Source organism: Monopterus albus, unplaced genomic scaffold (genome assembly GCF_001952655.1).
Source record: "Monopterus albus unplaced genomic scaffold, M_albus_1.0 scaffold225.1, whole genome shotgun sequence".
NCBI classification, from domain to species: domain Eukaryota; kingdom Metazoa; phylum Chordata; class Actinopteri; order Synbranchiformes; family Synbranchidae; genus Monopterus; species Monopterus albus.
The window spans coordinates 95,500-120,866 of NW_018128105.1; the positions used below are offsets into that span (position 1 = coordinate 95,500).

The 25,367-nt window shown below is 43.0% G+C and overlaps 2 protein-coding genes across 8 annotated transcripts in view; both read left to right on the top strand.

Moving 5' to 3' along the window:
* pacs1 (phosphofurin acidic cluster sorting protein 1) overlaps window positions 1-11,252 on the top strand; it is a 48,064-nt gene extending 36,812 nt beyond the window's left edge. The window contains exons 11-24 of one of the 6 annotated variants that reach the window (XM_020619678.1): window positions 1,161-1,244; window positions 1,482-1,603; window positions 2,246-2,387; window positions 2,642-2,746; window positions 2,864-2,970; window positions 3,676-3,830; window positions 4,032-4,142; window positions 4,268-4,370; window positions 4,463-4,505; window positions 4,602-4,644; window positions 4,751-4,892; window positions 5,704-5,942; window positions 6,555-6,674; window positions 6,760-11,252. In XM_020619678.1, coding sequence (XP_020475334.1) covers window positions 1,161-1,244; window positions 1,482-1,603; window positions 2,246-2,387; window positions 2,642-2,746; window positions 2,864-2,970; window positions 3,676-3,830; window positions 4,032-4,142; window positions 4,268-4,370; window positions 4,463-4,505; window positions 4,602-4,644; window positions 4,751-4,892; window positions 5,704-5,942; window positions 6,555-6,674; window positions 6,760-6,914 — 1,671 coding nt within the window. In that variant the 3' untranslated portion in view covers window positions 6,915-11,252. The remainder of the gene's footprint in view (window positions 1-1,160; window positions 1,245-1,481; window positions 1,604-2,245; window positions 2,388-2,641; window positions 2,747-2,863; window positions 2,971-3,675; window positions 3,831-4,031; window positions 4,143-4,267; window positions 4,371-4,462; window positions 4,506-4,601; window positions 4,645-4,750; window positions 4,893-5,703; window positions 5,943-6,554; window positions 6,675-6,759) is intronic. The other 5 variants (XM_020619679.1, XM_020619683.1, XM_020619682.1 and 2 more) reach the window with 5 other exon arrangements.
* Window positions 11,253-11,933: 681 nt separating this feature from the next.
* Window positions 11,934-23,040, top strand: klc2 (kinesin light chain 2). Of its 2 annotated transcripts, none has more exons than XM_020619718.1 (14): window positions 11,934-12,163; window positions 13,792-14,037; window positions 14,152-14,479; window positions 16,503-16,719; window positions 16,827-17,016; window positions 17,164-17,337; window positions 17,527-17,626; window positions 18,168-18,217; window positions 18,458-18,525; window positions 19,083-19,191; window positions 19,493-19,645; window positions 19,869-19,993; window positions 20,215-20,272; window positions 20,593-23,040. In XM_020619718.1, exons 2-14 carry the CDS (start codon window positions 13,810-13,812, stop codon window positions 20,674-20,676), a joined length of 1,884 nt encoding a protein of 627 aa, XP_020475374.1. In that variant the 5' UTR covers window positions 11,934-12,163; window positions 13,792-13,809; the 3' UTR covers window positions 20,677-23,040. The 2 variants fall into 2 exon arrangements, with proteins under 2 accessions (XP_020475374.1, XP_020475373.1); XM_020619717.1 differs by lacking the exon at window positions 11,934-12,163 and adding an exon at window positions 12,640-12,746.
* Window positions 23,041-25,367: the final 2,327 nt, after the last annotated feature.

Consider the following 25,367-nt stretch of genomic DNA (forward strand, 5'->3'; position numbering starts at 1 on the left):
GCAGGAATTTCACTTATGTGACCGGTAGGGTGTTCGAGCAGAGCTCAGGGAAACCTGAATGGATTGTGTTGGGTTTTTTTTTTTCTCCCCATCTTACCAAGAGCGGAGTGCAGTAAATATTTATTGCCCCCCAAAGGTTGTCAGGCTCTACAACCAGACATTATAACATTTATACAAGACATGTGTTACAAGTGCAATACACACCTATGACTTTATAAAACCCCACAGCTGGTGTGCAGTGATAGTGTTGAGCCTGTGAGAGATTTTCTATAAATGAATCATTGCTGATTCAAAGAAACCTCCGTGAGCTGCTTCCTGCCTGCACTTTTCATCACCTTACCCTCCCTCAGGTGTCACAAGGTAAATCTGAGGGAAGGGATTGTGACACGGTGTCGAAAGGACAAGACTAGGGTTTGTTTTTCAGACAAATATGCTTTACTGGAAATGAAAGCTGTTCAGATGAGCAGTCATTGTGGAGCTGGTTGAACCGGACAACATATGCAGCTTGTGATGAGGGGTTTCAGGTAGACAAAGTTTAGTTTTAAGAGATCACAAGCCACAAAGGTTGGGAGCCACTGTCATACTGTATGCAGAGGATGAACTCTAGAACCTCCAAACAAAACTAAATGTAAATAAATAGTATACAGTGACATAAAATACTGTAAGAATACAGCACAACATGTGTGACTTGTCTGGCATCGATGTGGTAAATATCCAGAATGTGAAGCTCAGCAGGGGTTCATGGCAAATCTACCATTTCTGGAGTATGTTTCCTTGACGGAGCAGGAAACCGATAACTCTGCGGCAGCCGCCATCTGCTCAACAAAAAGTGTCTGATGTCAGTGAGCTGAATGGATTTCACCGAAGGTCTCCCCTGAATTCACACAGCTGCTCTTCAGCCTTTCATAACAACACTGAAAAAGCTTTTACTGTTGTTTGCGCACGACCTCACAATGTTTGGAGAAGAAAATCCAGGTTTATTACAGTGAAATACTTTATATGGTCAACAGTGTCAGGTCAAACTAATATCTTCTGTTTCTTTATGATGTCCTCTGCTAAAGCCACGCACCGAGACCGCATTGTGTCTTCTCTTCCTTTTATTTACTAGTCTCTAGTCTCTTTCAGCTAGTCGACTGAGTGCCGTTCTCTCTTCTTCCCAGCAGGGGGAGCAGCCTCCTATAGAGAAGATGAAGCCCTCTCGCAGCCGCAATCTGGAGGAGACCCTGTCTGAGACGGACACACTGGTACGGCTCCTTTAATGTGTGTGTGTGTGAGAAGAAGAGTGAATTAATGGTTTGTTGGGCTCTGAGGGGGGTTCGCTGCCATCTGCACAGCAACTGAGACAGATTGATGAAAGAGAGGAACAAAAACTGATGAAGTGGTGCAGACCATCGCTTTAGGATCGCCAGTATCTCCTGTCTTTGACACTGACAGTTTATCTTTGGTACTGTGTGTGTGTGTGTGTGTGTGTGTGTGTGTAGGAGCTAACGGATCAGGAGCTGTTTGCTGAGGTGGGCCCCTGCATCATGGTGTCAGTGGCAGAGAAACCCCGTACACCCATGAAGAGCAGCAAAAGTGAGACCCAGACCATGCCATCACCAAGGTAACGCATGATCCACACACACAAAAACTAATTAGGGATAAACTCTGATACATTTCATTGGGGGGCACATACAAAAGATCACTTTCTTAAATTTTGTCTTGTTTTTCTTCTTTTATCATTTGTTTCAAACTGTTGTTAATACTGTGTCTAAAATATACACATGCCAAGAAAAAGACTGACATGTCAGGACTTTCTTATTTGACATCTTCGGCAGAGTGCTTCATGATGTCGGCCGGCTGTGCACATGGCAAAGCAAAAGAGATATTATGTTTTGTTTCATGCTATATTTGTGAACCTGAACACACTCGGGCATCACAAGCACGACACCAAAGTAATACACAGGCGGCTGTGATGCCACTCTCTGCTGCACAGCCTTTTTCTCCTGACTGGAAGGAAACACGCCAAGCCCGTCTTACCACTGAGTGACCATAAATCGTTACAGATTCGCTATGTGTGTCGGCGTGAGAGCGATTGCTCCTTGTAAACCCTGGTGAATGTTTGTTTCCCACTGGAACATCAGCTGATTTGTATGTTTGTTGACATGTTTCACGTTGTGCACGTGTAGCTCCCTGTCCTCTCTGTGCCATCTTAGGATTTAGAAATGCAAGTCTGTTTTTAACCACGCCGTCTTTTTCTCCACAGGTCAGACGGAGGCCACACCCCACGGCAGAAGCGCAGCAGCACCCCCATGAAGGAGAGGCAGCTGTCCAAACCTCTGAGTGAGCGGACCAACAGCTCGGACTCGGAGAGATCCCCGGAGCTGGGGACTGCACACAGTACGCCGGTATGGGGCCGAAAGTCTCAGTCAGATTTGCACTTGAACAAAAAAAAAAAAAAAAAAATGTTGTGTGTCCTCTTCTGTCCACTCCCTCCTCGTCTTTTCCCCAAAGCGAAGAACACACATGCATCCTGATAATGACTCGCCTGGAGCTCAGAAATGAATTATGTATGCGCTGATGATGAGTCATCTGGAGAGTAAATGTGTTGCTGCAGAGAGGGGGCTATGTCCTCAGCATTTGTGTGCCTGTGTGTGTGTAGGTCCTGAGGAAGGCAGTGTATGACCAGCTGAACCAGATCTTGTTATCGGACTCGGCGCTCCCAGAGAGCCTGATCCTGGTCAATGGGACGGACTGGCAGGGGCAGGTACGGCTGCTTGTGTGTGTGTGTGTGTGTGTGTGCAAAGCTTTTCCCTGTGTAGAAACAACATTTGCTGGGTGTTTTCTCCATCATCCGTCTCTGCTGTTTTTTTGTGCGTTGCAGTATGTTGCAGAGCAGCTCCAGGTACAGAGACACCCGGTTGTGTGCACATGTTCAGCGGCTGAAATCCAGGCGGTGCTGTCTGCTGTGCTCACTCGCATCCAGAAATTGTGAGCGCTTTTTCTGAAACACACACACACACACTCTGAGTTATAGCATCCCTTGCTGCCGTGATTCATCTCAGTCTTTTCTCATGTCTAAGTCTTCAGTCGTCTCTTCTTCTCCACTCCCCTCCGCCCGTTCCCCCCCCATGACCTGTAGCTGACATACATGTTCTGTTTATGCTAAAACAATGCTTCATGTACTTCCCTTTTTACCCTTTGTGTCTCTGTTCACATGTTCACCTTCTCCCTCGTACAGCACCTTGTCTTTTTGCTTTGTTGACCTGACATTTGCCAATCCGCATCGGGGGAAAACCATGGTACAAACTGGTTATATGCTCTGAAAAGAGAGTTCTGAACAGTGACTATTAAAAGGAATCACATCTGATTGCACAAATTAAACTTCATATCAGAAGCTCCGAGTTTTTCATCATCACTAAGAATCACAAAAAGGAACAGCTTTTTCAGTTTTGATTATGTCTATCTCAAATTTTAGGGCTGAAATAATTAGTTAATAAATGTATATGGCAGTTGAAATAAAATGAATCACCATTGTCAAGCACTGTCCTCAGTTGAGGAACTTGTCACCGGCCAGTTTGTTGTGTGATTTGTTTTCTAGTCTCCGCTATTGGCTGTAATCTTTAGGTGATGGAAGTTCCAACGGAACTGTCTCCACAGCACTGATGTCACCTCTCTCTCTCTCTCTCCCTGTAGCTGTAACTGTAACTCGTCCATGCCCAGACCGGTGAAGGTGGCGGCAGTGGGCAGCCAGAGTTATCTCGGCGCCATCCTGCAGTTCTTCGTCACTCAGCTTGCCAACAAGACGTCAGACTGGCTCAATCACATGCGCTTCCTGGTGGTGCCTCTGGGTAAGAGAGTCTGCTGGTGTCTTTGTGGTGACTCACAAGCTTGTGTAACTGCAAGGTTTTGTTATTTTGGGGGTAAAGTCTGGGAAGTGTTCATTTATTCAGACTGTATCTTATTTGGAAAGTCACAGGTCCTAGTTTTGTTGCACTGCTAATCCAAACCCTTCTGCATGTTTCCATTCGTGTCTCCATCGTCTTCCTTAGGCTCCCATCCGGTTGCCAAGCACCTCGGCGCCCTTGATAACCGTTACAGCTCGTCCTTCCTGGACGGGGCATGGAGGGACGTGTTCAGCCGCTCCGAACCACCGCAGACAGGTACAGCAGCACAAGCCAACACATGTAGCTTCAAGTAACTGTCATCACCAGTGATACTAGAGGTGTCAACACACACACACACATATATATTCACTTTCTGAGAATTCTTTCTCTGTGATGTCCAGATCAGTTGGACGTAGCGGGAAGAATCGCCCAGTACATCAGTGGAGCCACAGTCACACATCAGCTGCCCATTGCTGAGGCCATGCTCACCTGCAAACACAGGACGTGAGTGACACAGTCACATGTCAGACCATATCACAAACTGTCTTTTTAGAAAAAACACTTCAGATAATGTTAGAAATTCTCTCCGTTTCCAGACGAGATGAAGACTCCTACCAGAAATTCATTCCTTTTATTGGGGTAAGATTTTACTGGATAGATTTGCAGCAGGTTCAGGTTGCTGAGGTTGGTGCTGAGCTTTCAGAGTCTTTGCTGACGTCCGTTCCTGTTTTCCAGGTAGTGAAGGTCGGTCTCATAGAGTCCAGTCCATCTCCAGCAGGTGAGTGTCTGGAAACACATTGAAGAGGCAGATTTCACAGACTGAGCACCACAGTGACAGGACATTGATGATGTGCTAACGTTATGCCCGTTTCACGATTGGTAAGGAGACACGGAAGAGGGCGTGCCTGTGAGCTTGGCTGTTCCCTCCACGTCTCCTCCCTCCCATGGCTCCCCCACAGGGATGATCAAGGAGGCGGCCACTCCCCCCTCCTCCCCTTCCATGGGCAGCGTCCTGACAGTACAAGGGTGAGAATAATTAAATTTTTTTTGCCTCAGATTTTTCCTAAACTCCCATTATTTTTTCTTTCTCGTCTTTCTTCAGTTTTTCCTTTCCTAACCCATCTTCGTTTCCTTCTGGGTCTACTCTTTGTTCATCCTTATCCTCTTTCTTAAGCTTGGAAAGTAACTCAAATTATTTATCCTCTAATTCTACAAGTTTTAAAACCACAATGTAAAAATATTTCATTAATGTTCAAACTGTTGGGTATTACCAGGATAAAAATGAAGTTCTGAATTATTATATTATTTCAAAGGGTTGAATTATTGATATGTGAAGGTGTAAGCTATGGAAGTTGAAGGAAAACCAGGTGGTGCTTGGTCTTACTGCTTCACATACAGTACCGTTGCATACATGAAACTACAGTTTGTCATAATGATTGTTTTGCATGTGAAATTGTCCTGTGCAGGAACAAAAGAAGTGCCACGAGAAGTAAACCTAGAAAACTTCACAAACAAAAGCCAGACTGCAGCTTTGTCTGCTCTAATCTTTCGTTCCCGACCTCTGCAGAAAACATGTAGGACAACTGCAAAACATAATGTACAAAACTCACCAGTGAAGTTTTTTTTTCCAAACTAAATCTGAATTGAAATGATTTTCAGCAGATGAAGTTAAGTGAAGCAAAATTGCAGAAAATGTTTCTAACCACTTGGAAAATTGCAGCAAATTATGGTTTCAGCAGTTCAGAGCAGTTCTTTTTCTTCAGCTTTAGACTATAATGCAGCTATAATGGACTGGTTTGTCCTTTTTGCTTTTTCCTATACACCTTTCTGCCCACAGGAGTCCCAGCATGTCCCACGGTGTGGACGCCATCGGCCTGCAGGTGGATTATTGGCTGGCTTCGCTTGCTGAAAAGCGACGGGAGGGTGAGCGACGGGACACAGGCTGCAAGAACACTCTGAAGAGCGCCTTCCGCTCACTGCAGGTCAGCAGGCTACCAGGAGGGGGCACCGGTGATCCACAGACCCAGGTCAGCACCATGGCCATGACTGTGGTCACCAAGGAGAAGAACAAGAAAGGTGAGATGGAAATGAGATGCGGGAATGTTTTCAGACGGAGCCATTGCATCTATTATTCATTAGATTTACTAGCTACAATGATGCTATTAGGTGAAATGTGAGCGAGACTTGGTGCTGCCATCTAACATCATTTCATAATTTAAACATCTCCAGTGTCGTGTGTAACATCTCCTGCTCCTGTATGCCAACGACAGACAAAACAAAAATCTCACAGTAAATGGTAAAATCACTGTGCATCAGTTGGGTCATGCTTTGCAAATTTCATTTATCAGTTTGCACGCAGGTCTCACAGACTGTATGTATCTGTGGTCAGAAAGGGAAAACACCTGTCCAAGTAGACCCTGTATGATTTATTCATATGTAGGATTGTTCAATATTTTCTGCTTTATAAACATTTCTGTATCACACTAGGTAAACAAAATGATTTTTAAAGTTAGAATGTGTTCAGTCTTCCTTCAAAAGGATGCAGTACTTTCTCCCAGTATGTATCTGAGATAACTGCAGACAGATTGGAAATGAGTTCTGTTTCAAAACGCAGTTGCTGTGATTTGGCCCAACACACACAAACCTGCTCACACTTGTATCTGTCTCCCTCCCCGTTTCCCCCTTCAGTCCCCACCATCTTCTTGGGAAAGAAGCCCAAGGAAAAGGATGTCGACTCCAAGAGCCAGGTCATTGAAGGCATTAGCCGACTCATCTGCTCTGCCAAGCAGCAGCAGACCATCCTGAAAGGTAACCTGAGTAACTAGGACAATGCAGTACCTCAGTTTTCACTTTTGCTCCTTGCTAAAGATCATTTCTCTTTGTTTTAAATCAGCAGAGTTTCGGTGTCTCTCCTCTGTTTCTATTCAAGTGTCCATAGACGGCGTGGAGTGGAATGATGTCAAGTTCTTTCAGCTGGCCGCCCAGTGGCCCACTCACGTCAAATACCTACCTGTCGGACTCTTTGGCTACAGCAAGCCTCCCTCCTAGGGGTGAGCGCCCCTTAACTTCTCTGACCCTGACTTGACCTTTGACTCCCCTCTTTCCTGTCACACCTTCACGCACATCCCCGGCCTCTCGGCGCCTGCAGAGCTGAGCGAAGACGTCGAGTGGCTGTTTTTCTCTCTTTAATTTCACAGTTTTGTTGTCATGTTATTTCTCTCTGGGGAGGGACAGGAGGAGGGCGGTGTTGGAGCGCCGCGCCGTTACTAGTCACTTTAATGCTCCTTTTGGTGTGTTTGTGTGTGTGGCAAATGCACATGCACACGTGAATGTACAGTGTGTGTATGTGTGTTTACAAGGGGCGTACAGCACAAGTTTATTAGCTAGCTGCCATTTATGTTTCCATTCTGTGGAATGCAACAGCATGCAACAAGTCACTGATTTCTTGCCCTTAAAGTCTGGCCCTCAGCATTTGACCCCTGACCTTCAGTGAAACCCTTAAGGTCGCCTCTGATCCACACGTGCATGGTCCATCCTAAGAGATACATCACTCGTGTGCCAGAAACAGCAGCTCAAAATAAAAAGTAATGGAACAGGTCTTCAGCGTTTGCATGAGTTGAAAACACTCTTCTCTGCTGACAAATATAAGGCCAGCATGTGACGACGTTCCTTCATCATAAACCGTACGGATCATCCTTCAAAACAGGCCCATTCATTTGTTTTTATTTCAAGGGCTTCCATATAACAGTTTTAAATATTTTCTGTACCAAAATAAGTCATTTGGATGTCTTTAATGATGTTCTTTAAAAAAGGGGGAAGATAGGTATTACTGGGAAGTGACTTTTTAAAGTTGTGCTCTTGTGAAAAATTGTGAAATCTTCCCTTTAATGCTGTTTTGTGATGCATAGTTTTTGTGAAGAGTTGCAGGATGTCAGGACAGGGGCTACTGTACTGTGCCGTTTTCTTTATCTTCTTATTTGCTATGCACTTACACATGGACCTGAGTGTTTGCAGCTGAAATACAGATTAACCCTCTCAACAGCAGACCCGACCAAATATGCAACAGGAAACTCAACAAAATACATAATTAAACCATCCAAAACTCAACAGCATCGGTGGAAATATAATGAGGGAAAAAATAGTTTCCAAACATAAATCTTGCTTTTCTGTGAATATCTATATCGCATGAGTGGGAGTTAATCGCCTGCAATAAAGCACAATGTTGACACCGGGTGTCCCATATACATCCTGACTCTATTGAACAGGCAGCTTTGTCTTCGGTAAAAACAGCAGACCTGGTCAAAAATGTTCCTGCATTTCCATTTCTCCTTAGTTTAACACAAAAGCAAGTATTTGGGTTCCAGTTACTTTGGCACAGGTCTGCCACGTGCTTTCTCTAGGATGTCATGAGGTCATTTGTGCATCTACAGTATCTGGTACCAAGTGTGAAATAAATGTAATGTGGTCAGGAGCTTAGTTTAAAAAAAAAAAAAAAAAAAAAAAAAAAAAAGTACTGCGTAGAAGAAATTGTTTTTATACCATGTGACAGAGGGCATGCAATCGGTGTGTGTGTGTGTGTGTGTGTGTGTGTGTGTGTGTGTGTGTTGGCACTGTGTGGTGCTGATGTGGTCATAATATCACTGACTATGAAATTCAGGCTGCAAACGCTGCAGTGGTCACCGTGTTTACTTTGTAGCTTGGCACAAGGCGAATGCAAATTTTTACATCACTAAACAAACAAACTCACTAAAGCATGTTCATTTTCACTGGGAAAAAAAAGTTATTCAACTTTATTATAAATCCAACAATGTATCTGTGTAAGTGGTTTGTAATAATAAGTAACTTTTTCAAAGGCGGAGGTCACCAGGTCTGGGTAGCTCTGCCTCGTGTCACCTACATCGTAACGTTCTATATCTCCAGTGAAGTATTAGCAGAGTAGTTTTTTTAAAATAGTGTTAACGCCAGCGTCTTCATTTAAATGCTGTTTTTGTTTGTTTGAAAATAGATTAGAACGTGTTACATTCAGCAGCATGTCTCAGGCTTGCCTACAGCACCAGGGTTCAGAGCTCATCTGCTTGTTCACTCACTGAACAAACACTCAGTTTGATGTTGATTGATTTGAAGTATTTCCAAATATTTGAATGTATTCAAATTAGTTTACACGGGCTGTCTGGTATCTTTGCAAAACACTGATTTCAATGGACTGGTGGAGTTACAGTGTCACTGTAATAAAATCATTTAGTTATTTAGCCCAAAACAGACTTCAGAGGCTTTTTCACCGCTCCAGTGCAGTCATTTGCAAGTCCGCATGAAGTGGGCTTTTTGAATGCAGCCTGCCCAAAACGTGCTGTTTTTCCACTTGTGTTGCTGACAACCTGAATATCCTGAAATATCAAGTGAGTGTTGATGTACAGTGGTTTCATGTAGAGCTTAGTTGATCCACACAGAACAGGAGTCTAACTAAAGATTAAGACCTTTGCTAAGAACTAGTACAATCATGTTGGTGTCGCTAAAATATCCCATATTTATAAAGGATTTATAATTTGCCAGTAATGACTTTATTAATGTTAATAAATAATTTTAAAGAGAGCATTTATGTTCAGGATTGAGCATGAATGGAAAGAGCTTTTGTGTTGCCAGGTTTTGAGACCAACTTACTTGAAGTATCCCTTTTAGTTTGTGTACAATATATCCTCGCCATGTTTCAAAAGCTGCACTTGTCTATATTTTTATATTAACAATGGGTCTAATGACTGTGCTTAATGTGAAAGTGTAGTGACAAACCCACAGAGAATTGACACCCAACTCTGTAACTCCCCTCTGCTCTGCATAGCGTTTTTGGCATCTTTCAACTCATTGTTTTGGTTTTAGCGCCTGCAACCTTACTGTTTTCGGTTCACTCTCTGCTGTCAAAAGCTTTAAAATTCCACTCTGCTCTATCTGCTCAGAATTGAACACTACAGTAAATCAGACCTGAAAGGAGAATGAATATTGGACTCGTATTCACCAGGTGGATGGAAATACAACTCGAAATGAAACCAAATGTTTGCTGGATGTGTGAACTGGCAACTGTTTTCTAACATTTACTTAAAACTTTATAAAGAGATAGTATCTCAATGTTGTGCTTAGCTAGACATGCTGACCCTCCAAGTGGTCAAATCATGTACATACAGCTATAGGTTAAAATGTTGGGTCATTACGAAGAGAATTTCTCAACTAAAGGTGTTGGTAGTAATTATGCATTTTAATAAGTCAGATTAAACTGGTCAAAAGGAAAAGCCGTAGTTTAATTAAGAAATAAAGTAACACTGTTGCAGGATATATTGTAGCTGAACCAAAGGGATCCTTCACAAAAATGTGGCAACCCAAAACTCAATTTACTGTTTAGTTCCTTTATATGACTCTGACCCTTAAAAAAAGTCATAGTGGTGAATTATTACGTTTTTAAAGGTGTGTTTTATTATGACAGAGTACTACATTTTCAAATTTAACAAATGAAATATTAAAAGAAGTAATTCCAAAATGGTGATGATTGAACTGAAATTGGATTCTGTAATATTCCACTAAAAGATGGATGTTAATTACAGGATCATTACCAAACTTAAGAAGTGAAGATTATATTCTGATTGAGGATTTTTGGGGTGTTTAAACACATTAACAACAAAGGGATCTTTGTTCATTGTCATCATTTCAGTGTTTGGATGAACTCGATGCTTTTCCATCTCATTCTTTCATTTTTCAGCACTTTTCATTTCATCCATTCATCCCACTCTTAGTGTTTTCCCAGTCTCTTTGAAAATGCTGGTCTGTATGTAAATCTTGAACTTGTTCCTGTGTGTTTTTACCTGTACCTCTGTACCTGTGATGCTGTGACAATGGTTCCTCTGTCCTTGACTAATCGTGGTTAGAGATTAGGAGCTGTTTGGTCCATCAGTAATCTCTGTCAGCAGTGGCGTTTCTCTCAACCATCCTCAGAAATATGTCCTTCACCAGGCTTCCACAAGCTTAGCTTTCTGAAATCACCTGAAGAGATATCGTTCCCATTCTCTCACAGCTTGTAAATTTGCCGTCTGCCCTCATGGGAACAGTATTTGCCTATGGAAGTAGTAGAATTCTGCCTGACGTGGTTCTGCTCAGAGCAGAATGTCCTAAGCTTGTGGACTTGTGAAGAGTATTTTGCACATGCAATTGTTTCTTCAGCAGCAGTCTTCAGCTTTTTTCGCCTTTTGCCTCTGACAATAATTATAATAAACTATAATGCTTGTACATATCAAATAGTACTTGTTATATTGTATTTAGTTCTTTTTTCTTTTTTTATTTGTCATGTTTTGTAGTACTGCTTTTTTATGTTTGTCAAACAGATGTGGGATGAAAAGTGTTCATTGTTTTGTTTGTTTTTTTAATAAAAATATTCCTGATTTGTAGCTCATTCTTCACTCTTGCTTTTGAAATGTGTGTATAACTCAATAGCTTCTTTATAATTTACTAAAAATGATTTATTTAGTGTCCAAATAAAGACTAAGATTTGAAAACATCTGTCATTGGACAAATGTGGTTGGAAACAGAAATCAAAATGACAGAAATAATCCTGCATTAAAAGTAATACGTGGCTAAACAGTGCATCTTAGACGGTGACCGAAGGAATAACCCTAGTGTTATTAAATGATGCTTGTGAAGCAGTCAGTGGTACTCAACAGGGCTCACACATCCTGTTTTGTGAAAACCCGGTTTGATTTGTGGTAACATCCAATTTAATCCCAATGAATCAGATAAGTAATCTTAATCAGAACCAACTGATGGTGCACTCCTTTACCATTTCACCACATATCTGATGCATTTCCATCTTTGTTAAAATGACAAAATATTCAACCTAGAAGAGGCTAGTATATGATAGTAAGGAAATGTTTCAGAAATACTGAAGATGGGCTTTAAAAAAAATCTAAGAAATTCTAAAAAAAGGTATAAATGCTTGTGTAGTGTTTTATCTACGTGCCTGGAATGATACAGTTCCTCCTCCTTGACCTGTTGTTTCCTGTGATAGAGAGGCACTTCGGCTGTACGCATGCGCAAGCTGACCTCCCATTGGTCTTGGAAAATGGCAAATGTGTGAACCATCCTGATATGTTGCTTCATCTTTGGTAGTGAATTCTGGGAGAACAGCCATTTTTGTCTCCTGGTTGGCACGTTTGAAGCACATGTACAATAACATCACTAGTGAGGATGAAGAGTCAGTAACGGCCATCACTGAACACATTTTAAGGATTTCTTGCTGTCGTCTATTGGCAGTGACAATCGGGGTAAGTTAAGGTGAAGGTGATGAAAACCCTGGAAACCGCTAGGAGTCCGGCCAAGGCGGCTATTAGCTAAATTGCGGACTTCAGCTATGATTGTAATCGCATTAGGAGTGCGACCTCTATTTTTTGCAGTAGGGCGCCCCTCATTTTTGTGTGGGCCTTTTAGTGACAAGATAACGTGAGAAGTGTGAAATGAAGACAGGTGCCTTAACCATAGCGGAACGGTAACTTATCTTCCTTCAAAGTAAACGTCAGTGTTATGGTTAGTTTAGCGTTCATTACAAACTTGGCATAGCATCTTGTTTAGGTGAATGGAGAGTTGTAAACAAAAGCGTGTCTTCATAATAATACAATTTGTCCACATCACAGTGATAACCTACAGTGTTTGATATCATTCATTGGCATGACGTGTGTACACTATCTTACTTTGCGTCGCTGTAATCGAAAATGACATTTTATACTGAAAAATAAATCCGGAAGCAGTTTGTTTTACGGTAGTAAACTTGCCGCTGGTCCTTCTGGAGCATCACAACATTGCATTGCTGCTTTGTTCGAGCATCACACTCCGCATTTGTCTTCGATGAAGGTAAAACTGGGAACACTTATATTTATATGAACATTAAGTTATGTAGTTGAAATGGTTATTTATTTTGTTTGTTGGTAATTTGTCAGTATATTTTAGCAACCTATCAAAACAACCGTTACGACCTCAGCAAGGTAAATGTGTCGCTAATCTTGCTACTTGTAAAACATTTTATATTTACACTCTCTTTACTATATTGTTATCTGGTATAATGTAAACAGTGTAGAACCGTCTAATATTGTGTACATCCGTGTGTATTGTGTAACACAATGGAGCTCGGGCCTGCACTGTTTACAGATAGTTCATCTGACATTTTCAACTCATTTTCAGTGACTGGCTGTTGTTTACTGAATCAGCTATTAAAGCTTTGTCCTGTTTAAACAGTGCTTTCCATCGTCGGTGACCTTGATAGATGTGCTGCCAGGCCAGTTACCCTTTTCCCGGCCACAGGCCTCGACCATCCACCGTCTCATTTATTTATTCAGGGCTTTAAAAAATAGTCAGATACAAGGTGTTTGTATAAATGATAATAGTCATCTATGGTTGCTATTTTTGACAGCTTTCCTTTTTGCGTTTGGAAGCGATGAACATGAAGGGAAGTGTGGATCTTGGTGCATTGCAGTCAGTGTGTGAGGTGGATGGGAGGGGGGCAGAGAAGGAGAGAGTCAGACAAACAGAGAGGGAGGGAGCAGGATGGCAGAACAAGCGCACATCCACTGTCAAAGCAGGAAAATGGTTTAAGTCACATTGTTGCACATTTGGCTACTCTGTCTCTGCTGCTGCAACGCTTTCATTTACCACTGGTTGTCCAAATATGAATTTAGATTACTTGGATGTTGTCTTTTTTTTCTAGCTGAGAGAATTAAAAGTGAAAGCATCTGTTCCTGTAAGGTCTCTTTTCCTCTTGCTTTTTGTCTCCTCCACCCCCAGCTGACCTCAGTGACCAGCAGATAAGGATGCGGGTTGCAGTGAGCAGCTATCAGCAAATCACCTCCCAACTCGCTGGGAAATAAACGATTTACCTCCTCTTCTTTTCCTGTGCCTGCAGTGTGTATGAAACCAGGCAATGTCCACCATGGTGTATCCACGTGAAGAAGCCCTGGAGCGACTGAGCCAGGATGAGATTGTTCTCAACACAAAGGCCGTCATGCAGGGCCTGGAGACGCTGCGTGGCGAACACGCACAGCTCCTCAACTCGCTGTTGGACTGTGCCCAGCCACCCGTCGCCCAGGAGAAGTCTGGGCTGCTCCGCAAGAGTCTGGAGGCCATCGAGCTCGGCCTGGGAGAGGCACAGGTGAGAGACCGGGTTATTCTTAATTTAACAACTAAGCAGTCATTTAGTCAACATAAATTGCCATATCTATAAATTTGATCTAAAAACCACATTGACACCCTCTCTTTTCCCCAGGTGATCATCGCCCTGTCCAGCCACCTGAGCGCTGTGGAGTCAGAGAAGCAGAAGCTGCGTGCTCAGGTGCGTCGGCTCTGCCAGGAGAACCAGTGGTTGCGGGACGAGCTGGCAGGAACGCAACACAAGCTGCAGTGCAGCGAGCAGAGCGTCGCCCAGCTGGAGGAGGAGAAGAAGCACCTGGAGTTCATGAATCAGATCAAGAAGTTCGACGATGACGTGTCGCCCTCAGAGGAGAAGAGCCAGACCTCTGGCGGTGGCAGCGGCGGGGACACTTCAAAGGACAGTCTAGATGACTTGTTCCCCAACGACGATGAGCAGGGACCAGGTATGACATCAGCAGTAGTGATTAGACCTAAGACGGGCCTCAGCTGGGCTTTGAGAGATGTTAACTGTGTGTGTTTGTTTAGATGTTGCTATGTTATATTTGACAACCAATCAGAAAATCCAAAAATATCCAATTTACTATCATAATACACAACAAAAAAGCAGCAAAGAACGTCTCCTACCCTAAAGGTTATAGCATGCTTATATGAAAGTTGGTATGTAAAAAAGGCTCTCTTTGCTGTTCTGTGTGTGTAAACCAGTCTGAAACTTTACTAGAGTTGCAAAGAATTATTATTCATTTATACTGATAAACTTTTAAGTCTAAAAATTGCTAAAGCTAATCAGCAGAGCCAGAAAGGACTTGTGCTACACAAAGGACTTCCAGGTGCCTGATACTGTAGGCGAGTAACCAGCAATGTTGGACCAGAGGAAGATGAGATAAGGGGTGATGCTTTGGGTAGTCGTAGTCAATTTGCATGTTTGACCTTTTCTCCGGTGCTAATGACCAACCCTGGGTTGAGTCATTTCTATTCATGTCACAGAATACTGTGCTTTGTAGAAACAAGAAGTGAATACACATAGAAAGGTGCTGATATTAAGCATATCCTAGAGACTGAATCGTTCCCGTTTTGACTAAAGCACAAACATGCAACAAGAGCAGCAATGCTGGTTTTATTTAATGTGTGGAGCGTCAAAATAGAATTAACACAGCCGTGCCTTTCAGTAGCAGAAAGGTTCGGCCCTCAACTGCCCAGAACTAAGAGGAATCTAAACACTGAGGCACGAGTTGTTCTCTAGTCCTGATTTTGATACCCAGCTTTTGGTAAGTGGCGGACCTCAGACATGGTGTCACTGATACAGATAAAGACAGATACAAAACATGAAGCAGGAAGCTGTGGTTTGGTTAATGCTGAATTCCCATTTTCTGAACAGAAGCTCAGGCTTGTCAAAGGATTTGTCAATTAGAAAACGAGGTGACTTGTGCAGTGCAGCGTACAGCTTATTCAGCTTTCCTCCCCATTAGACAGTCAGAGCTCGACTTTCTTCAGTTATTGATGGTTGAATTAATGCTCTTCTGAAGGTTTGTCTCTTTATGTGAACCACACATTCAGCCATAACATGTTAAAATACAATAGCAGACATCAAGATCTCTTAATCTGTTATTGTCATTGTTTTAGTTCATGGTTTTTAGAGTGACATTATGTCTAAGGTTTTGTTTTAGAAGGAGGGATGGGAAAAGAAAGAGCCTGAAACTAGAGGAAAGCCAGGAGTAAAATTGGAGACACCTGTGAGTCGGGGGAGGGGGAAACTAACCAGAAACAAAATGGAGGAGAAACAGGAGAGGTATGAGAGTGCCTATAGTTTCTGGATCTTTAAAATTAAAATAGTGCTGTACATAGGAGGAAATAGCCAGAGTGGCAGTCGCTACAAAAACCATCTGGATATTCTTGGGCCAGTCATGTGCATGAGAGCTGGGTGCAGGTTATTCTGGGTTTAGTTTGTCCTGCTTTGTACTTGGCATGCAACTTAACAGCTTTGATAACTAATTGTTATCATTTTTCAAGTTAAAAACTTGTGAAGATTAGTTCCAGCTCGCTCTGTCTTACAGTACATGCCAGTAAACTGACCGTGTTTGGGTTTTGGCTCTGGCCTTTGGAAAAACAAATAATATGAAGATGTTTGGTTTTGGGAAATTGTGATGCACATTTTTCTGTATTTTTTTTTATATTTTTAACCTAAATGATTAATTACAAAAATGAATGTTAATGAAATGTTTGTGTATTTGCTCATCTTCAATCCCCAGTTCATATATGTGACACACAGGAAATGGACTGAAGGACACGTGAGACATTCAGGTGTATTAAATTATTAGCATAACTTCTTATTTTTATGTTTTAAATATCCACAGCTCATTGTTTCCTATTCTCGCATTTCGCAGTGAGAAGCTGTTTTACTAATCTCTCTGCTAGTTGACCCTGTTGACCCAGTTTTGACCCTGTGCCCCCTCCTTATCTGTCCTATAGCGCAGCCCAGTGGAGAGGTGGCAGCTCAGCAGGGAGGCTACGAGATCCCAGCCCGCCTCAGGACGCTGCACAACCTGGTGATCCAGTACGCCTCCCAGGGGAGGTATGAGGTGGCGGTGCCGCTGTGCAAACAAGCCCTGGAGGACCTGGAGAAGACGTCCGGGCACGACCACCCTGATGTAGCCACCATGCTCAACATCCTGGCCTTGGTGTACAGGTGGGGGGGATGGGGAGGAGTTGTGTCTTAGACTATGCATTTATAGAGTTTATAAAGTAAAATGGTTCAGATGTTTAGCAGTGCTGTGGTTCTGCTTCATCCTCCAGAGACCAGAACAAGTACAAAGAAGCAGCTCATCTCCTGAACGATGCCCTGAATATCAGAGAGAAGACACTGGGGAAGGATCACCCGGCTGTGGCCGCAACCCTCAACAACTTGGCTGTGCTGTACGGCAAGAGGGGCAAGTACAAGGAGGCAGAACCCCTCTGCAAGAGAGCGCTGGAGATCAGAGAGAAGGTACGACTGACCGTAGCACAGCTGTTGGCTCATAATTAATATGTAGAAGACCTATTATGTATGTTTGGGTTGTATGTTAAATATCTTAATAAAGGATACGTGGCCATAGAGTCATGTAAGGAATGTTTTTGTCCCTGTCATGTCCAGGTGCTGGGGAAGTACCACCCAGATGTGGCCAAGCAGCTGAACAACTTGGCACTGCTGTGTCAGAACCAGGGAAAGTACGACGAGGTGGAGTACTACTACAGACGAGCCCTGGAGATCTACGAGTCCAAACTGGGAGCTGATGACCCCAACGTGGCTAAAACCAAAAATAACCTGGTGAGGACTTTTTAACTGAGCGCCACAGAACAGCTAGACACTTGATACTGTATAGTGAGAACATTTAAAAGCTCTTCCAGTCTGATATGCTGCTCTGCTCTTAAAAATGTCACAGTTTCACTGCGTGTGTTCTCAGTTCTTGAATTTCAGTCTGACTCGGTGATGTCTGTCCATGTTGCTTCTCTACAGGCTACATGCTACCTGAAGCAGGGGAAGTTCAAAGATGCCGAGGCTCTGTACAAAGAGATCCTGACCAGGGCGCATGAGAAGGAGTTTGGATCTGTCAATAGTAAGCAGAGCCCACAGTCAAACTGCTGAGTCACACTGGAGTGAGCGTGTAAACAGTGACTCAGCTGAGCAGAGATGAGCTGGTTGTTGTGGACCAGGTTGAATGTAGACATTCATACTGACCATACCCAACAAAATCTGCACTGTAGCAAAGAGTTTTCTCAAATTCTGGCACATTTCTGAGTTTGTAGCAGTATAAAATGTGTGTGTCTGCAGAAGTGGCCACACCCTGGTCCCTCCTGTCGCCCTCAGCTCTCAGCAGGTCAGAGGGTTATTTCATGCTATCACAGCATGTGAATCGATTTAAGGCTAATGTTTCCCTTCTGTCACTGAGCCTCTCAAACCCCTTTGTGCTCACATGTCCTGCACCTGTGTGTATATGAAATCACAGAGTTTCTTTTGAAATGTAGGACAGTCCAGAGGTCCTGATTATTTTCTGGTTAGCCTCCTGATTCAACTTATTTTCAGTGATGCCATTCACACATGATGACGTTGTTTATCAAGTAGCATCTATATGATGTTCCTTTGTCCTCGTTTTGCAGGTGACAACAAGCCAATCTGGATGCACGCAGAGGAGCGAGAGGAGAGCAAGGTCAGCTATTCAGGTTGACCTTTTCCAGTCATTCCATTGGCTGGCAGATACAGTAGCCCATTATGGGGAATAAATTGGATGGCACAATAAAAGTGGAGAGCAGCGGACAGTACAAATGATAACAAGGACGTGTTTATTAGGCTCTTTAATGGGCTAATATTTCAAACTCGGCTCCTCTTGCTCTGCCTCTCCTTATCTCCCTCTCTGTCTTCTTTCTTTGTGTTTCTCTGCATCTGTCAGGGTAAACGCAAGGACTCTGGCCCCTATGTAGAGTATGGAAGCTGGTATAAAGCCTGCAAGGTGGACAGGTGAGTCAGGTATTGGAGTTCACTGGAAACATGGAAGGAATCATGAAGCCAAACCATCTTTAATGAAGCCACCAGCTGCCAAAGTTCAGTAGACTTTGAGTTTATTCCTGCATGAAAGCAGCACATCAGATATAGTTTCCTGTCCAATATAAACAGTCTTTGTGTACAGGTGCACTGCAGTGTGTACTTGTACTGACTTAATACTTATCTGCTTTACATAAAAAAAGGCAGTAAGTTTTAGATGCAGTATAACAAATCATGTCTGTGCCATGGGAGCCTTTAATATATGGCAATGTATTTATTTTACAGTGCCACCATCCTCTCCCTGGTTGTCCTAGGAAACACTTTTGTATTTAAACCCTGTGATAGTGAGTCATACTGATAACAGGTCTAAGTACAGCTCCTTAAAAAAGCATTAGAGGTCTCACCTCTGTTTAATTTGAAAAAGGTGCACTGGCCCAGAATCATCTTAAAAGTCTAGGCTGTAGCTAAAACATTTGCTTAAACACATTTTAAGAAGTAAAAGAAATGACTTGACTTGCTGGATTGTTCTGCAGCCCCACAGTAAACACAACCCTCAAAAGCTTGGGAGCTTTGTACCGTCGCCAGGGCAAACTGGAGGCAGCAGAAACACTGGAGGAGTGCGCCAGCAAGTCACGTAAACAGGTAGCGCACCAACACTGGTTGAATCACTGCTGTTAGATTAGCCGTCTGGGCCCTTTCTTTCTTTCTTTCTTTTCAGTTAAAAAGCCGCTTTAGTTCAACGGGCTTTCCAGCAGTGATTTATTAACCCATAAACTATGGCACACTGATGTAAAGCTCAGTCGTGAAGCTAATGTGTGTACGCTGGTATCAAGAAAACATTAGGACTGTACACATGCTGTGTAAGCTTTTGTGCAAAAAGCTATAATTTTCTTTTCAGTCCCTTTCATCACTCTTCATCTGTTGTTCTCTCCCTGTGTGTCAGGGTATCGATGCTATTAACCAGAGTAAGGTGGTGGAGCTGCTGAAGGACGGGGCAGTGGGAGGGGGCGACAGACGACACGGCAGGGAAGGAATCAGCGGACCAGGGGGGCAGCGGGGGGACGGCGAGGGGGACGACTCCGCTGAGTGGAACGGGGTCAGTTCATGGATATGAATTCATTTCAGTATTAATAAAAGTTGAAATAAGTTCACTTAAATCGTGACACTGACGACATAATCTTGCATGCGAAGTAATTATTTGACGTGCAGGGCTCTTTTTCTCTCAGCGGTAATTAAACCAAAAGCATGGTCTGAGCAGCGTTAATAGGAAGTCTTTCCTTTTTAATGCCCTCAGTATAGTGTTGTATTTTGTTATTCAGGATGGTAATGGGTCTCTGCGTCGCAGCGGCTCCTTCGGGAAGATTCGCGACGCCCTGCGACGGAGCAGTGAAATGCTGGTGAAGAAGCTGCAGGGGAGTGGACCTCAAGAACCACGCAACCCAGGGTAAGAAAGAATGACTTTATAGTCCGTCGGGTGTCAGGTGAAAGGCTGCAACTAGTGCGTTTCCTGGCCGTTTATTTCCCGGAGCCGAAGGCGCTTTTTGAAGTTGCGTCTTTTGCCCAGTCAACAAAGCAGGCCAGAATCCAAATATATTCATTCTTCATCTTTCTCACTCGCTGATCTGTGCTGGTAAGTTGATGTATAATTGGTCTGTTTCTGCTCAGAATGAAGAGGGCAAGCTCGCTCAACTTCCTCAACAAGAGCACCGAGGAGACCACACAGGTACAGAGGTTTATTCATCACAGCTGCCACAGTTTAACTCGGGGATAGATGACAGTGTATGCCATCTCTTATCAGTGTGTACTGAATCTAACCCAGTGAGCTGGGAAACTGTCAGTGGATTAAATGACTAAATAGAAATATCTATTTTAAATCATATTGGGGTAAAATCCTGTAAATGTAATATCGGTTAAGTCCAGCTCATTCATATGTAACAGTGTTCAAAATGGCGTACTACGACCTGAGCTGTAAAGGTAGCTGTGTAGAATGCACGGTCCCGTGCTGCCCGAGGCTTGTAACAACATTTACCTCTCTGTTGTCAGGACGCCAACTCTGGACTGTCGGACTGCAGGGGACTCAGCGCCAGCAACGTGGACCTATCCAGACGCAGCTCCCTGATTGGTTAGACAGAGACAGGAGGTGGGCCTCGGAGGCCCAGGGCGGCCGATGAGGAGAGGCTGTTTGCAGCTTGGTTTCACCAAACAAACACACTTAAAGCTCAAAAGCAGAGATCAAACACTTGCGCCTGCAGCATCTTTTTCTTTTTGTTTGTTTTAAAGAACAATGAAAAACATATTACCACACTAAATGTCACCGCTGCTGCTCTGTACAAACCGCTGTCATCCATCAGAAAGGAGAATGTCGAACTACGCGTTTATCAGCATGCTGCTTACTAGAAAGTGGAATGTCTGCACCCGAACGCACCGTAGCAAAGCATCATATCCCCGTTGTGACACGCCTGTTTCCCTGATATACACATCTGTGCAGACATTCAGCTGTAGGTAGGCTAAACGTACTCCAGTTTCCGTTCAGACATAGCACTCAGTATATCTCACCAGTAGTATGAAGTGTTTGCTGACACTACCCATCCACTGATTGCACATCATAGATGGTGTGATCTGATCAGATTTTAACTGCAATGAAGGAGAAAGAGAACAGAATACAAGCAGTCTTTGTGGATTTTCAACAAACAATAGCACTAACCATTTACACCTCACTGTTGGTCTTCTTGTTTTCTGTGTATATACAGTTTTAAATTATTGATTCTGTTTCATTCTTTGTATATAGTGCACATTGACTTGTTTGTTCTCTTGTGTTTACACATTATTGGGTCAAAGCGGGTCTCAGTTGGCAAAAATACTACTTATTTGGAGGAGATGGCTGGAAAGAAGGAAAGAGGGCGAGGAAAAACTGAAATGGGAACTTGTTTAACTGTCAATGAAAAGGTCAGAAATGCTGAATTTAGTACCTCAATCACTGAAATCAGCTGATATTTGCTCTGAGCCACCAGACCATCAAGGTTCCAGTCTGAACTGTTCAAAGCACTTTGAGCAAGACAGTACTGTGTATCCTGTAGTAGTTTGCACTGGCTCTTCTACTAAAAGAAAGTTTCCAAATGATTTGTTTGGTGCCAGTTGTTTGGAAAATAAAATAAAAAAAATAAAAAAAGGGCCAGAAAGCTCGTTTGAAGGTAAAGCTAAACCTCAGTCGTCTCTCCTAAATACTACCTATGTGGTACTAGAGGAGCACTGCTCAAACACTAGTCAGTGCTTTCCCCGCTGTAACCTCTTAATGAGATATATATATATATTTTTGTATTGAGAAAACTTATGAAAGGAAAATTCTGTGGGTGAGAGAAAAGGCTTGTTTACAATTATTAAAGTAGCAAACTCAAGGCGCGATCAAACCCTTTTTAAAAATGTAACTGTCTTAATTATTTGCCTGGAAGTTGATGCAGTGCGTCAGCTACAGTGTGTTTACCTTCATTAACAGGATTCCCTTTGTCCATCCGTTTACTGTTCTCAATACTGACTTTGATGGATTTCATCAGCCGTAATCAATCACAGAAATCTGACTAACGAATCTCCATCATCAGTGATTTTTGTTGTGCTTACTTTTTTCCTGTTATGAGATTGAAGACACTGAAATGATGTATTTGTTGAATTTTATGTCGGTTGTGTGGTGCGATGGCATTTACTCTGTTGTTGTTGCGATCAGCTCGAACAAAATGAGGCCAATACCAAGAGAAACTGTCCGCAGGATGTACGTCTCCTAAATTTTCTAATTCAAGATGGTCAAACAGGTGAATGGGCAGGGGAGACAGGTTTGCAGTGAAGGTGCTCGGTCACCGTTGGCGCGTGCACGCCATCGCAGTGGGCCTAAACAAACTGAGGTTCCGCTTCTTGACATCAGCTTTGTTAAATAGCTGAGTCTAGAGAGCGCTACTGTAACTATCAGCTTGTGATTGAGCGGGGTGGTGATGAGCATGGTTTGTAATAAAGGAAGAGGAGTAATAAAGTTTGTTAAACCAGGAGTAAAACATGAAAGTGCTTTGGAACAGTGTTGGGGAACGAGAAGCGCTGTGTCGATTGTAGCAAATGATGTACGGAGCGATCAGCATTTGACCTTTTATGTGTTTATGGTGTGTAACATCCACACACAAGTATGATGGGAAAGTCCTTTAATCACACACACACACACACACACATACACGTAGCTGTGTACAAAGTTAGTAGAAAACTTTATTGTAGTTGAATTGTAGTGCTCTTTCTCACTACAGTATACACATCATAATACCTGTACTAATCAATACTTTACTATAATAATCGGTCCCTTCTGCTGAGTTGGAGCAGCGTTGGTCCTCTCCTGGGAATCTCTGGAACTGGAAGCTTCAAAGCACTGTTCTGCTCATTAAACTGAAAACGGTTACACTTGTAAATATTTGTCAAATGTCTGTTGCTGGTGGATTTTCATTAAAAGCATCAAGGATACGTTTTGTGTGTCTGTACTTTTCCAAATGCTTAGTGAGGGTGGTGCATCCAGTCAGAGCCAGGGATGGTAAATGATGAGGTCCTGGTTCCGTTGGGGGTTCTCCTACTGTGCTGCATATTGATATAGATCTTACTGTGAAGGGGTTCCGCTTATTGTGTATTTTACCATCAATAAATACAAATTCCTCTTTTCAGACTGTCATGTACATTTTCATCCTTCTACTGGAACTGATGTCAGACATGACTAAATATGGACAGACATGGGTTTGACCATTTCAAAGTGTGTGTGCGTCTCACAGCTCGGGCTGGGGGTGTTAACCGTATGCTGCACTGCACATCCTTCAGAGGTGTCTGTCTCTCTCTTTCTCTCTCTCTCTCTCTCTCTCTCTCTGTAACTTCCTGAATAGCCGAGCCCCGCGAAAAGGAAACCAGACTCGCCAGAGTTTGTGTGAAGATTCGGCAACACAATATGAGACTGATCAGCTGTCACACTGTTGGGATGCAGTTTTGCACCTGAGGTGAACGACTGACGCTTGAATGAACCAGGATTAGAAAGTAAGACTGCTCCCTATCAGGTTTACTGAGGATATCAGTGTGGGGTTGGTTGTTTTTGTTTTGTTTTTGTAACAGGAAATTACAGCTCAGATGTGACTATTAATGCTATGTAGATCAGTATATCCGCAACCTAATACTGTTTTTAGTTTTTTTTTTAAATGTGTCACTTGCTAGGTGACCATTTTTAGGTCATTCTGTTTTACCAACTGTTGGTAAAACACTTGGTAAACAGGTTTTATGAAGACTGATAGTAACACGAACCCAAACAAAGTGATTCTGAATGACATATTTTAAAAAGCTCCTCACTGAACCTGAGAAGCTTTTTTTGTTCCTGTAATAAGTGTGTACACTTCCTCTACAGGCTCGCTCTCCATGTCCACTTTGAGTCCCTCCAGTCCCGTGGCGCCAGTTCTGGTCCAGTTCCAGCTCGGCCTGTTCAGGGAGTTTGTTCGAGTCCCTGCTTGCAACCGGAGCTACCGCCACGCCAAGAGGCTGGCTGTAGAGATCATAGAGCGCAAGGTAATCAGAACATCACACTCCTGACCTCAATTCTGCACTTGTGCAGTTGAAGAGCATTGAGAGGATATTTTACAGCAGGTGAGGAAGGTTTGTTAGCTGAGGAGCGTTCAAAGGGTGTTCCACCGGTTTTACATGTGAGGTTCAGCTGTATAATGCCTTTTGATGTTCTGGAAGTACGTTCAAAATGTTTTTCTAAAGTGAATGAACTCAGAGGTGGCTTGAGAGAAATGATTTTTCACAGATGTTGCACGCCTGTTAAGGAGGCAGGAAGGTTTAATAAAGGATGCTGCTGAGTTGCATTGATTATGGGTGCCTCGGCCTCTGCTGCGTTTGCTGCATCTTCTCATTTGTAAGTTCATTGTTATGGTAGTGCAGTGTTAAATTGCTGTGGTGCCCCTTTATGGAGCCAGAGCTGAGGGCACTCGACCCAGAACTGCTCCAGTGGAAATCTGAAGCCGCTCCAAAGTGAGGAGAGAGGAAAAAGGAGCAGCATCACCACAGTAATTAAAACGTCTTTTAAAACAAGCTTGCTTGTGCTGCACATCTAAAGAAAACTTGCGCTAACCCTTGGCACAGTCCCACTTGGAAAATATTCAGTTGATGATGCAAGTCTCAGTGTCGGGAAGTGGATTTTGAAAAGGTCACCATGTGCATGGAGGAGGATTGTGTAGGTTACTGTGTAAAGTGTGGCTTCTGATAAACCTGCATTGTTGACTCATGCAGGGTTTGAAAGACGACATAGTGGTTTTGACTGTAATGTGTCCTGAACACACACGCGCACACACACACCTGACTTAACCAGTTTGTGAACCAGATTTTAGTCAATTATAGACATTTTTCTTTGACAAACGATATATTTGAAAGAAGATGGTGAAGATAATTAGTTCATAAAAACTGAATAAAGAGCTACAACCAGTAGTTTGATGATAAGATAAGATAATCCTTTATTGTCATTGTAACACGTACAATGAAATTTTAGATGAATTGCGCCGAGGCTAAATAAAGATCCCCCTGAACTATGGGTGCTAGTGGCTGTGTGTGACAGCTGGTTTGTTCTTCACATTGCCTCTATTACAGGGACCGTGTGGTCAATGGCAGTGCAGAAAACTTTCCAACCACAGCCTCTTCCCCTCTGTTTCACACACACACACCTCACGCCTGTGCGCCTCTCTGCTTAATCTTATCTCGGTTTCACAGGCAGCAGGTCATCTCAAGAATGTGTCTGTGTTGTATAAACACACAGCTTTTATTGT

Bases quoted from the DNA above. Each gene is read 5' to 3' on its own strand.
- klc2 (XM_020619718.1), top strand. From the start codon at position 13,810: ATGTCCACCATGGTGTATCCACGTGAAGAAGCCCTGGAGCGACTGAGC. The intron at 17,338-17,526 runs GTGAGGACTTTT...GCTTCTCTACAG, and splicing joins CTAAAACCAAAAATAACCTG to GCTACATGCTACCTGAAGCA. The intron at 17,627-18,167 runs GTAAGCAGAGCC...CTCGTTTTGCAG, and splicing joins GGAGTTTGGATCTGTCAATA to GTGACAACAAGCCAATCTGG.